Source organism: Stegastes partitus, unplaced genomic scaffold (genome assembly GCF_000690725.1).
Source record: "Stegastes partitus isolate 25-593 unplaced genomic scaffold, Stegastes_partitus-1.0.2 Scaffold3, whole genome shotgun sequence".
Classification (NCBI taxonomy): domain Eukaryota; kingdom Metazoa; phylum Chordata; class Actinopteri; family Pomacentridae; genus Stegastes; species Stegastes partitus.
Window position 1 is genome coordinate 8158 of NW_007577734.1, and position 14097 is coordinate 22254.

General features: G+C 40.8%; 1 protein-coding gene across 4 annotated transcripts in view; it reads right to left on the minus strand.

The window, feature by feature from the left end:
• Positions 1-219: 219 nt before the first annotated feature.
• Positions 220-14097, minus strand: part of ldb1b (LIM-domain binding 1b) — a 23348-nt gene continuing 9470 nt past the window's right edge. For 3 of the 4 annotated variants that reach the window (XM_008276321.1, XM_008276338.1, XM_008276312.1), the window contains exons 2-11: positions 7834-7936; positions 7047-7091; positions 6656-6731; positions 6462-6564; positions 6189-6361; positions 5868-5990; positions 5707-5790; positions 3503-3626; positions 3259-3407; positions 220-2400 (exon numbers count right to left, since the gene is read on the minus strand). In XM_008276321.1, the coding sequence (XP_008274543.1) occupies positions 2170-2400; positions 3259-3407; positions 3503-3626; positions 5707-5790; positions 5868-5990; positions 6189-6361; positions 6462-6564; positions 6656-6731; positions 7047-7091; positions 7834-7936 (1211 nt within the window). In that variant the 3' untranslated portion in view covers positions 220-2169. Of the gene's footprint in view, positions 2401-3258; positions 3408-3502; positions 3627-5706; positions 5791-5867; positions 5991-6188; positions 6362-6461; positions 6565-6655; positions 6732-7046; positions 7092-7833; positions 7937-10513; positions 10863-14097 lie in introns of those variants that run through there. The other variant, XM_008276330.1, reaches the window with a different exon arrangement.

The window sequence follows — 14097 nt, forward strand, 5'->3', positions numbered from 1 at the left end:
TTTAGATCTCCAGAGAGATCTATTCCTTCCCTCCACACCCAACCCAAACAGTGCCTCATTCTCCAGCTTACTCCAGTAATGAAATCTCCCGTTGCTGCCAGCAGTAATGTGTCAGAAAATTACATTTCACAGTTCAAATGTTCGAAGTAACCAAAACCAAGAAACGTCATTCTTCAAGTGAGCTGTAATATTCACAAAATGACCAACTACACAGAGTCCTTTAAAGTGAAAATGTATCATTTTATTGGTACCATACATTAATTATCAAGGGCAGAAACTAACCAAATCAAAAAATATATATCAAACAATGATTTTTCTACAGGGTTTGGAGAAGGTACAAGTCACCATTCAAACTCAATCATAACTGCTGCTGGAATCAACAGAAACAAACAAAATGGAAATGTACAAAACAATAACAGAGACTCAGCTGTTTTTATTAGACTTTACAGAGTCAGCACTGCTACCAAATACACAAACTGAACTTAATGTTAAGCTGGTTTAAGAAGGTGTGTGTATGACTGACAGTTATCAATGAGACCATACAAAATAATGACAATTTGGAAAGAAACCTATTTGTCTTAAAAAAAAAAAAAAAAAAAAGATCTGTTTTTAGCCAGTGATGACACATGAAAAAGTTACTGGGTAACTAAATGTGAAGCTGAAACACACAAACTTGTGATGAATGTTAAATTCACCTTCTGTATGGATGAAATACACGAGTGAAACCTCCAAAATAAATTAAAAACCATAAACTAAAACAGTAAAATCATCTCTCCATGGTGCCATTGTACCCCCGGGGGTATTTGTAATTTAATTTACACAAGTTTTAAAAAAGAGGAAGGAGGAAAGAGAGCAGATGGCAAGGTAGAGGGGACAGGTTCATGAGTGTTTTTTCTCCTTTTTCCTATTTTTGTTTCTTTACATTAGATCGGGATGGCTTTAGGTAAATCTAAGTAAGAATACATTTTATTACAGTCAGACAGAACTTTGCTACTACCTTAAATATACAAGCACAAATACACAAAAATTCAAATCTCCAAAAAAGGAACAGAAAGACAAAATAAAAACATCCACACTAAATTATTTCTCTTTTATAAACATAAAAGATAAAAACAATATATTTTAGAGGGGGGAGGGATAAAAGTCCTGTGTTGCTCCTTGGTCTGTAGCTTTTCAGTATTGGTAGAAAATAAAAAAGTAACAATTGAAATGAAGGCGTTTAATACAAATTAAAAAACATTCTAGGGAAATATATACTGTATAAAAACTCTTAAAATGTGAAACTGTGTGTATGTGCATGTGTGTGTTGTAAATGCTCTCTGTTTGAAAGACTGCAGTCAGTCTACTCAGAGATGGCTCGGGCACTAGGGGACTCAAAATCCTTCAATCATTATGTTTATTTGTGTGTGTGTGTGATGTGTCCCTAGTGCCACATTTCAGCTCTCCTACTAGTATGTTAATTTCAATGTTTTTTTTTTGTTTTTTTTTGCGGACTGATTCTAAATTCTGGTCCGTCTGCTTCTGCAAAGTCACAATTGAGCTCACGCTGCCTCTTTTCTCTCCTCACACACTCGCACGCACACACATATACTCTATTAACAAACATCACGGGCGACTTGTGTTTTTGGCTGAGGGGACCAGAATCAAGAGCCACATTTAGAGGACGGGTGGATGAGTCGTCCCTAAGCAACTCACCACCATCTTGAAGCCCCGCTGCCACTGTTCCCTACACCCCACCCGTTTCTTCGTGTGAACTTCAGTGTGGATAGTTTAGTGTGCACAGTTCTCCCACTTGGGTTGAATCTCCACTCCTGCTCAGCCACATCTATCCAGCTGATGGCTAAACAGAAAATTAGCAAGCGCAGATGGGACGTTTTGTGTATGAAATGAGAAAAGAGGGAGACAGTAGTGGGACACAGTGCCTAAATGTTGGGAAGTCACAGCAGTAATAAAAGAAAAAAAAAACAAAAACCTTCCTCTGGCTCAGTGAAACAGTCCCAGAAGGACAGACCGAGCTCCCTCAGGCTACCTGTGTGTGAATCTGAGCACTACAGTGGTGTTTGGTTTGGAGAGCAGATGATGGACTGTTGCAGTCATGGCTACTGGGGTGGGGTGGGGGCTGAGGAGCGACAGAGAGGGGTTTGTGTTGAGGTTGCGGGGCTCTGGGCTCTACTGTGATGCCTGTGAGGTGGGGTTATCGCTCTTGCTCTCCTGGCTGGAGGGAGCCTTGTTGTTCCAGGGCGAGTTGGAGCCCAGCGCCGGAGAGTTGTTGAAGCTGTCTTCGTCGTCTATGCCGTTAGCTGCGTCGAACTGCGTGTTCTCCAGCCGTGTGATCAAACGCTCATCCTCGTCGCCGAACTCCCCTCCCATCAGTGTGGGCTCTCCCACCACCATCACGTCCTGCAGAGTCACAGAACAGCAGCAACCATTACACCAGAATGCCTCCATAGCCCAGATTTATGAGTTGTTGTTTTTTTTAAACAAAGCAATGCATTCAATGCTGGTGAACATTTCTTCAACCCTTCCCTTATTTGGCATCTTAAATAAATCTGTCACATTTTTTTTGTTTAAAAGGCACCTATGTCTTTTTCAATGTAGTTTTTGCAAGAAAACTGATCAACCAACTGTTCAAGATACAAATGTATTTATCCTTAAATCTTTAGTCCTGCCTTGACTACAGTTAAGTAATCTTCAATTACTGACTTTTAAAAATTGGTCACACAATTGCAATTAAAACTGCACAATTTTAGTGATCAGCTTAAATTTTTGGCTTTAACATTATTTTCAGTGTGTCCTGTTTTGTTTGTTATTGTGGTGTGAACTTTCTTTAGTCATTTAATGCAGCAGTCAGGGCTTTAAACAAAGTAACTTTCTGTTCTTTAACCTTCTTTCCAAAAAATGCAGTCGTAGGTTAGAAGTGTTCATGAAATGAAGAAACTAACTGATAGAAAATTAATGTAGCCTAGTGAGCTGTAGGCTACAAAAAAGACAGATGATGGCCTTGTTACATATCTTTGCCCGTTTCAGGAAAAACAAGTACATCAGATCTTTTTTTGTTTTTAAATATGAATCCTCACACTAACTTGAAAGGTCCAAATCGGGGAAAAATGCATTGTATACTCACTCAGAAACTGTAGTCTGCTAATTGTTTTTAAGTCCAAGCGCAACTCTAAACCGTTAGCAATATATCTTTGAGCCTGCTGTCTGTTGAAGGTGTAGTAGCAGTGAACTGACACTAGATGGCCCTGATATACTCACTGGAACTTGGCTGGACAGAGGGAAGCCACTTCCAGGGCTCTTCTTTTTGTTGTTGTTGTTATTATTAGTTCCTCCTCCTCCACTGATGGTGCTGCCACCTGACATCTTACGCTTCCGCCGCTTGTTGGGGGCCTGTCTCGACGGCTCAGCTGCAGAGAACAGATAAAGAGAGTGAGTTATGCACAGGGTTATGGTGCGCTTATGTGGTTGTGTGTGTCTATATTTGTGACAGTTGCTCACTTACCTGGTGGTGCCACCATCCTCTGCCATTTCTGGAAGAGGCAGGTTTTGAGGCAGTCTCTGGGGCTGAGGCTGTATGTCTTGTGTCTGGACATCAGCTCCTGCATGGGCTCCAGAATCACACAGAGCTGCAGGAGGAAACAGGCAGAGGCAACAGGCATTCAATTCAATTCAATTCAATTTTATTTGTATAGCGCATATTTACAACAAGTCATCTCATAGCGCTTAACAAAGGCAGAGACAGAAACAGAAACACCCAACAATCCAAAACATTTGGATTCCCTATAAGCTTCAGCAGTCTGCAAGCAGTCTGCAACAGTGGGAAGGAACCGAAAACCATTCAAGATCATTACAGGTGCTCCAGTTTATTGAGAGCAAGAGCTCTGCACAAATAGCATCTCTGGTTGACTTGACACTCTCATATTTAATATTTAAAAAAAGAAAAAAAAAGGAAGCAAACTGAGTTTTCACAGAGCCGCCTCAGTACAGGGGCGTAATCGCACCTACACAGGCATCTGAAGTTGATGTTCCAATTAATCTCCCCATTGACTTGAGGTAGTGCAGCTCACAGTGTTTGATTGTGTAGGACCTTAGATGCAGACAGGTACTATTTTTAGACTGGTAGTATTTAACTGGGCCTGTGTTATGGCTGTACCAGAAAATTTAAAACACTGTTGTCCTGCTGGGTCACTGAACTGGCCTAGTTGTTATACTAGGTGTCACACAGCAATGCAAAACTGGCTGATTGTGACCATTCAGATATTCAGGCAGAGGACAAAGACCGGTTCTTATTTTTGGGAGGAAAAGTGTAATAACTGTTGTGGAGAAGACCATGAACAAGACGATGAGATATAATCACTTTTGAAGTGTTACGGGTGCCAAATTGAAGTTTTGACTATTGCAGCCTCTGATGCAGGAGATCCTGTAAATGGGACCACTGAACTGGCCACTAAGTATGCTGGCAGAACATGACATGTAAGCAATAATTGAATTTCCCTTCTGGGATGAATAAAGTATTTTTCATTTCATTTTCATTTCATTTTCATTTCATAAGGGGACCCCCTCATCAAAACACTTCTCTAAATAGCCACTACAGGTCAAAAGTGTATCTATAAAGTCACCATAAAGTCTATATTGGATGCACCTGGACCACAATCTATGCAAACATTTATAAAGCAGATCAGCTTGCACAGCTTAGAAGTAGGTTTTCACTCACAGTGAATACATATTTCAGTATTCTCAAAAGGTATAATATCGAGGTGCACTTAACATTTAATGGCAGAAATGCTGTGAACACAGCCTCTTCTTACAACTAAATCCCAGGCTTCACAGGACAACTATCATGGCGGATGACAAATAATTGAATCTTTAAACAGCTTAATGGGAAAGAACATTAAAATTCAGAGTCAGGCACAGCTGTAGTTTTACAGCCTGCAAGTTTTAACCTAAGAGACTTCAGACATTTTTTCTTACTAAATTATGACTGTACTGGGATCAAGACACAGAATGCATGTTTCCATGATTGTTAAGCAAATCTAAAGCAAATGTATAAAAAAATTATAAAATTTAAAAAATGTAAAAAGGAACATGTGAATTTGGTTTGTTCTTCTTGGAGTGAATAAACTGGGCAGAATAGTGTTGCCAGAAGGTGATGGTATAGGCTACACATGGCTGTAATACACACAGCAGAAAAGCTGGAAACAAAATCAGTGTTTGCCAGCTGCTAATAAACTTTGAAAAACAAGAAGAAGCAAACAGTGTGGGAGAGGTCTAAGTGATGTGTAAGGGAAAAATAGAGACAAGTCCTCAGAAATAGTTTTCAATTGGGCAAGTTGTAATTACGCTTTTGTCAGCTGGAATTGGCCATGTTTCACGCTGTCTTGAGATAAAGACAGAAAGAAGCAACAGCTGATCATTTAGGTGAGTTAAACATTCACTACTTTAGAAATTAAAAGAAAAGGTGTTTATCTCCCCCTTATGTGCATTAATTCTTTTTAGAAAAAGTCAAAATCTACCTGAAGTAAGCATACTAACTATTTTGCTAAATTGCGTACGCTTTTCAAATTTGTTCGTTTTCATGAACTTTTTCTAATGGGATACTTCAAAATGTACACAAATTTAAGGTCTGGAAAAAATGGCTGATGAAAGAAAAACATTGAAGATCTGCATTACTCAAGAGGTAAAATGTTACACGTGCGCTTCACTTACTCGGAGGTAGTTGAGGGTGGAGTTCGACAGGCCACATCTTGTTATGTTTTTGGACAGCTGGTCCAGCATCTGTGGGTCCTGGGCCTGGGATATTAATAGAAGGCAGGTTAATAAACAGCACATGAAGTATGTGGATTCCCACTCCCTATGTATCCACTCACATGCATGGCCAGTATACTGCGGGGGATGAGTTCACGGTGTTGTCTGATGCTGAAATGCCACGTCTTTATCCTCATCATGTCGTCAAACATGAACTCCAGGTACAAGCGGCCTTCTACACACACCTACAGAAGTTCAGAGGACTAAGGTCAGCATACGGACACCGAAGGACAACACATATGCAAAGGCAGGTACATGCCACATAAGCAAAAGCTACAAATTACAATGCATATTCTTCACATTATATACACTTTGAAAATTCAGTTTGTTTAAATGTTTTGCCTTGTTGTGTTTGTCCAACTCCTACACATGCACAAACACACCTGTGTGAACATGGGCTTTCCATTCTGGGTCACCATGGTGCACTGATCACAGTCGAGGGACACAAAGTTATTGTGGAAGGATTCCTTGGGATGTTTCAGCACATAGTAGAGCTCAGTGGCACCACCTTCAAATATACTCCGGAAGTACCTTGGAATTAACGTCCGGCCAATTGCTGAAAAGAAAACACGTGGGCCATTAAAACAGTAAGGCATTAGCAGGGGTGGTGTGTGTATCAAACAGATCTTAATTACTCCAGTGTCTCTTTTTCTTACTGTAGCGTTTGGGTCCATCCTCCAGACAAAAAGTAATGGTCAACATGGCATCGTCCTCAAAGAACTCTGTAGTAAATGCATCCCACCACAGGTTGTCACATTCCTGCAGGGCGTAGAGGGGAAAATAGTCAGTTACCTCCACTATTTCTGGATTGCTTTTGTGTCTGCGTACGTGTCTGTGCGTGCATACAAACCTCTGTCCAGTTCTGTAGCCGTTTGTTGAGCTCAAATATTCTGTAGTCTGTCTGGTTGCCATATGGTGTGTGCCTCCTGGACGACCACAGAAAAACATAAGGAGCCAAAAAAAAAAAAAAAAAAAGGAGGGCAGTGGTCAAGAACAGCTGGCTTTTGGTAATATCAAATACATAAATAAACTTCACACAAAACATCCTGGGCACAGTAAGGGTAACACTCTTGTGGCTTATGTACTTAAAGAGCTGTTGAGCAGCCTGGTTTATCCTTTTCACAGACCAAATGCAAAATGTCTATTTAACAGAGATAAGAACGACTTCTCACGGCCTTATCTACATGTGTTATTGCCACTTTCACACAAGCTGGAGATAATGGGAAACAATGAAGTCTTACCCTATTCCTGGCTCCAGGTATGTGGGAGGGTACATTGGAGTGGGACTGGAGAAACAAGAGACAGAGAGATTATTACAGTAAGCTATAGTGCTAATATGCCCTCCCTCCAGGAGCTTAGTCAGTCTTTACAACTCTGGGACACGAGCCAAAAATGGCATAAATTGGATGATATAAGGAGACAGTAAATAACAACACCTCTATGATACACAAACACCTTCACCAACTACAGTCGATTCACTTATTGCTGAAAGACAAGTGGTGAAGCACAGAACACATTTTTGTAGAGTATAACCTCTAACCTTACTGAGATACACAAGTCAAATCAATTTTAGCAATAAATATTAGCCTCACAGAGCAGGACAACAGTTTCAATGTAGTCACTGTAGCTCAGCAAGTATTTGGGGGGGGGCCTGGACCCTGTCCCAGCTGACGTAGGCAGGGGACACCCTGGACAGGTCACCAGTCTATCGCAGGGCTACACTTACAGACATCAACCAAGCACACTCACGTTCACACCTACAGACAATTTACAATCACCAATTAACCTCAACATGTTTTTGGACCTTGTGGGAGGAAGCTGGAGAACCCGGAGAGAACCCACACTGCACGGGAAGAACGTGCAAACTCCATGCAGAAAGATCCCGGTTGTCCTCACCAGGACACGAACTGGTGACCTTCTTGCTGCGAGGCAACGATGCTAACCACCAATTCACCTTGTAGCCCATTACACAAACATGATACAAATAAAAGTACAAACACCTATTCAATATCCCACCATAAAACTTACCCCACGTCTCTGTCCAGCATGGTGCCGGGGTGAAAAGGGGGAAAAGTGCTACCGTTGGGGGGCTCCTTGGGGGAGTACAGCTTGAATGACTTGGAGGAACAGCCTGGAAGAGAGGCAAGGACAAAAATGAGACAGATCATTAATACAATGCTTACTTTTTTAAATAACAAGTTCAAATGAAGTTTAGAAATTTATATACTAGTGCTTTTAGATAATGTCAGAAGAAAATACAGATGGACGCAACAGGTAAACCATAATACAACAAAATAAAACAGCAGCAATGTGACCAATTTTAAATGAAATGCAGTAATGATCCATAAACTTGGTCATTCATTGATACTGAAAACATTTCAACACATCTTGAATAGTTGCTCAGCTGGGGCTGTAACAAACATTTAACTGAAAAGTTGGTGCCTGACATGACAGGGTTCAGCTGGCTGCACTAATTCACAGCCATGAAGAAAATATGACATCATGTGGAGTCAATGAGCTGCCTGCTACACTCAAACTGAAACTACTGCCCTCCCTCTGCTCTCCATAAAATAACTATCGAATATCAAACACCAACAAACCAATATGGTTTGCAGACACACACACACACACACACAAACAAATTGATGATTCTCTTTCACACACGGCTCCAATCCCTGTCCTACTCTAATTGCCCAGCTCTCCTATAAAGGCCATCCATGCGTGCCGGCCTCCAGGTCACGACCCCTGCTGTCACCATGGTGAAGCCCTGCCTCTTTAATGTCTCTCTGTCTTGTCTCTGCTCATGACACTGTCTGCATATGAAGGAAAGATATAAATCTACACACAGAGACAGGCTTGTATTACAGGGATGTATATAGCAAGATGAATGTGTGGCTTGGGAACATTGCAGCAGGGCTGACCAATTAATCCAAAATATTACCAAAACCACAAGTGCAATAATCAAATTGAAGGCGGTGCCATTTTTTTTTTTTAATGATAAAGACAAAACGTGTCACAAAATACAAATATGAATGTTGCCTTGAAGTTCTACAGAGACACCCGGGCAGACAAATTTTATTCCTAAAACATGTTCTACTGTGGCAAACATCACATCACATTTTTTCCCCAGTGGAAAACAAATGTAAAAAATGCACACTAAATCGTGACTCATATGACAGTATCTGTCAAAATAAGCGGAATCTAATTGTTTTTGCATAGCATCGAGCCCATATATTCACAATAACCATTAAAACAATTAAAATTTACCCCTGTTTGGCGGCAAATAACAAAACATACAGGTGTAAACACTGTTTTGAGATGGGCACATCAGGATGTACTTCTTAATGTCATTTGTGAACATAGTGATTTAAAAATCAATCTTCTTTCTAATAACAGCAGCTTGTCTTGTTCTAGTTGGTTCGTTCTGTGCACAACAGTATTGACATAGCCTATCACAACTCTTACAGACCTAGAGGTAAATAAATAATTAAATACCACCAAGTTTTCCATGAGGAGAAGCACACGAACATGCCTTCCAGCTTCTCAATGGCGGGGGGGTGGGGGGGGGGGGAGAATGCATCCATCTGAAACCCTGCCTTCACTTTGAGCATAAACAAGTTGTTTACTGTGTGAGCCAACAACACGATGCTATGGGCTGGATGCACCACCAGAAGATTGATAAATAAATAAATAATCGATGGTTATGTGTCCATTAGTTGTTGAGAGTTCCATTAGCTCCTCTCCTCTCCTGTTAGCGGTTAATGACAGGCAGTAACAATCACATCAGCTGGATTCCACTTCCTCCATAGGGAATCATGTTGCTCTCTCTTACAGGAAGACACGGCACACAATATACATACATACAATATGCATATACACACATTTAACATGCACATATCTGTCTGGCTTCAGTAACGGACAAGGCAACCATCTGAGCAAATCTTCTCTTAAAGTGGCCTGGATGCCCCAAAACACCATTGAGATTGGATTTTAGCTCATCTTCAGACACAAAAAACCCACAAAGTCTCTTCTAAAAAAGAATAACCTGCCGTGGTTTTGGATTCCTGCCACTCCAGACTGCCACCATGATTGCTAGCAGGGACAAGTATCCAACGGGAATATAAGCGATAGCTTGGTTACACTGAAGCCCAGGGAAGAGAGCCTTTTACACGAACCAATTGAAGTTTATAAGTCACAGTTAAATGTCCTTTCGACATTTGTAGCTCGCTACTTTAACAGTAAAAGCACACTGACGTGGAGTTGTCTGGTTACAAAGGCAATTAGAAAGGCAGCAAGCGCATAATGCTAGCTGTTAGCAGTTAGCTAGGCTAAAATCACAGAGGATTTCGGAACGAGTGATCTCAAAAACAAAACGCCAAACAGTAATCATTTGAAACAGACATGGCGGTTATATAAATATGTACCACACACGATAAATAACCTCGACATGTTCAACCACCGAGACTGTGTACAACACTGCCTCGTAGGCCTGTCGGGCAAGCTAACATTAGTTAGCCCGAAAACAGTTGGTAACCAGCTAGCTGGTTGTAGCCTCCGTGCTAACGCCTGAGCGTTAAATCCCTTTTCAGCGAGAAAGCACCGAAAAAAGACGAGAAACCACCGCTGCGGCTACTCGTAAACCACGTTTATTCGGCACAGCGGCTAGACATGACAGTGAAGTGTGTGTTTGGGAAAAGCGACCCTTTACCTGCAAAGAAGTCCAATCAGAAAATTGATGTTTACAGATCCGTGATGATAGACCGTGTGCACGCTCCGTGCGTAAAAACGGATAGGCCCGCTGGACGGCGGTTGGCTGGACGCAACGTACCCACACAATACGTCCCTTTGAATAGGATCAATAAAAAATCTCCTCAAATCGCGAGACTAAGACGGAATACGGCCTAAATTGCGGGAGTCGGTCGGTTATGTTTTGTCCCGCATGAGGCCTTGTCAGTGGGCTGAAGCCTGCTGTGGGTTTACATACGGACCCCGATGAGCCCTTTGTTCACGGGAGGACATGAACAATAGCTGTAGGCCCTCCTCCTCCTCCTCTGCCTCTGCAATGCATTTGCTCCTCGCTCCTCTGCCCAGCACCGCCAGCCCCCCCCCCCCAACTAATGCACAACTGCCTATAAAGGTTGTCTGGTAAGCATTTTTCCCTTCCTCCCTCCTGCATCCTCCATCCCCTTCCTTGTAAGTGACACAGATGAGAATTGGCCTAATGCAGTCGAGTGGAAATGTGTATGGAAACAAAGATCATGCTGACTGCAAAGTGGTTTTCATGTTCGCCTAATTAGTGCACATCAGCTTGCTGCAAACAACTGAACTGAGACGGTGACAGCCAAGACCCTGGTCATATGCAATGAGCCTCTACAGTGTGATGATGATGATGCACACACACACACACACACAGCTGATGCAGGAAAAATGCAGATTAAGATCTTACAAACTTTCACATAGAGACGACAGACTGGGTCGCTCACAGTTAATTGTGTCTTTGAGTTAAACTCTCTCTAAGATGGACCAGTAAATCCATTACCATTTGGGAATCTCTCGCTCTTTCTCTTCCCCAAGTCTGCACACATACAAACACACAGAAAGCACTAAGCCAAAACGAGAATCCCATAGGCCTCTAGATCTGCTTAAATTGCCTCAAATTATAATCAGATATTCAGATCACAGCCAGCGAGATCTCACCCATACGGCTAAAGTTGGGATATATAATTTTTTTTAAAAAGTGATATTATGCGGGTGGTTTCTCATTTATTTATGAAAGTGTATATTCTATCTAATTTGACTTACAGAATACATTTGATCCCTAAAGGAGAGAAATGACTGACAGATGATCCCACATCGAGGTGGAAAAATCGTTTCCCTTCGACCACTGGAGGACTTTTTTCCTCCTGCCGAATACTTGAGGACGCTGCAGCCACCAGCGTGAACCTGGCGCTGATTTATACACAACTCGTGTACAGTGGGAGTGAAAATACAATGTTTCATAAATGATTTATTCAGAAATTAAGCTGTGTTGTGAGTCACTCTCTGGAAACAGTTAACAGGCTTTCACAGAGGCTGTTGTACAACCCAACAGTGGCTCTAATAGGCAGCGCCGCATTACTATGACATTCAGTTTCACTGTTTGGTTTAAGAGACCCTTCAATAAATAAATTCTGCATACTTTTATATACATGAGTCTTATTAGTATTTTAAACAAATATATATTCCACAGTGACTGTAGAGAATCATGACCTCAAACGACTTTTCATAGCATATTTTATAAGTATGCAGGCGATAGATTAATTTGAATAAGGAGAACTAGTTTTGCTTGAGGAGCATTTCAAGTCTTCATTTTGAACATATTTTTATTCATCCTGGTTATGAGGGATTAGAAGGACAAAGCATTGTCTTGATATGGGTTGCAGCTTGTGCATAGTTTGCTCTTTTAGCTCAAATTTGTCAAATGTGTATGCTGTACCAAATTTCAAACATCATCAAGCACAAATAAATATGTTTAAACCATAAAATCTCATGAGGGTTTTGACCCCTTCACATGTTTTTATCTCAGTCTCAGCTGTGGAAAACTTTTTTTGTACCATGTAGTGTTGCTAAGGCCCTATAAGTCTATGGTCTACCAATGAAGACAATGGGTTTAAGTTAAGTATTTGAAAGATATTGTTGACTGATATTATTGGCTGACTATGGCCTGTTTCAGATACATTGATGTCAGCACATATAACGGCAACAAAAAAACTTTCTTTTACAAAGAAAGATGCTTAATACAGAAAAAGATATTTGTGGTATCTTAGAAATTGTGTCAGTAGATAGATCGCCTGGCTCTGATTCTATTGTTTCCAAGCCTTTAAGAAAGACAGCCTGCAGCACATGTAACAGAGTATGCAGCTGAGCAGACGGAGTGCGGTGTCATGCTGTGCCTTTATGGTAAGTTGCTAACTGGTTTGTGAAACTCACTGCTGAAAAGTTAACAATTCCTTTTGAATATGCCTCTAACATATATATTAGAACAATACATCAGTGTCAAAATTAGTTACTAAAATCAGTATCTGCCCCAAATGTTCGGTATCGGCAAACCCAAAATGTAATGTCACATATGAGGATGCAGGTTTCCAGGAAGATATTGTCATTTTTGTAAAATATACTTCATCAGGGGAGTGCACCAGTTAAATTTTTGGTTGCTTACATGCTAATTTTTAGGCGATTCAAAATAAAAGACAAAAAATAAAAATTAAGAAAAAAAATTGAAATGAAAGATTTTCGCCTGTATAATTGATATATTGAATCGAGATATTGATCCCTGAGGTTTCCACCAAAGGGATCAATAAAGTTCTATTCTATTCTATATTGTTAAAAGGAACAGACTAATAGTGCAAATATATTATCAAAATAAAAATAATAATAGTGTAAAAGTTATTTATTAAAGTAAGGGTTTTATCTGTATTTAAATTAATACGATAAATAAAACTATCAACTTGTTTGTGGACTTCATCATCAAACTTCACTCCATTGTTTATGTTATACTGAGATTGTTGAGACAGTGAAGCAAGTGTAAACATCTTTTATTGCATATTAATGTTTTCCCGCTGTATCGACTGAGCTTTTTTCAGACAAATTATTTAGTTTTATTCATCTGTAAAGGGACAATGTACATTAATCAGCCTTTAAATAAATGTAAATGTACCCATGTTATCCAAAAGGCTCATTTCCATCAGCGCTTCCGTTGCCTGTGGTAGTTAGGCAGACAAAAAATCACATTGTTCTGAGATATTACTGGATCTTCTCTGTCTGGATCTGCATTCTCTGAGCATAATTCTTATATTTGCAGAATGAGGACATGCAAACTCGAACCTCTTGGCAGACTCTCATGTATGAAATCTGGAGTACGCTGAAGTGCAATGTCTCCCATAGCCAGATATGTAGAGAGGATAAACCACTCCGAGGCCTGTCTCTCACCCGACCGGCAACAAAGATGGTCGGGCTGAGTTTATGTATATTGGTTTGACCATGGTAAGCCTGTGACATGAGCACTTCACAGCTCGTGAGGCTCCTGGCAGTCCTTTGGAAGCATCTTTGTGTGTCTAGTACCAGGGGGAGGTGTAGTCACCAGTAGCTTAGATTGTCTGTTGTGGGTGACTTATGTGGATTTGCCTATCTCACATTCACTGGCCCCTGTCACCATGGCAACACGAGCAGTCAATGCTGACACAACCGTAGTGAGGCTAAGAAACATCCATGGAAATGGACACACAAGGGTTAATCCTGTGTGTGAGTGTGTGT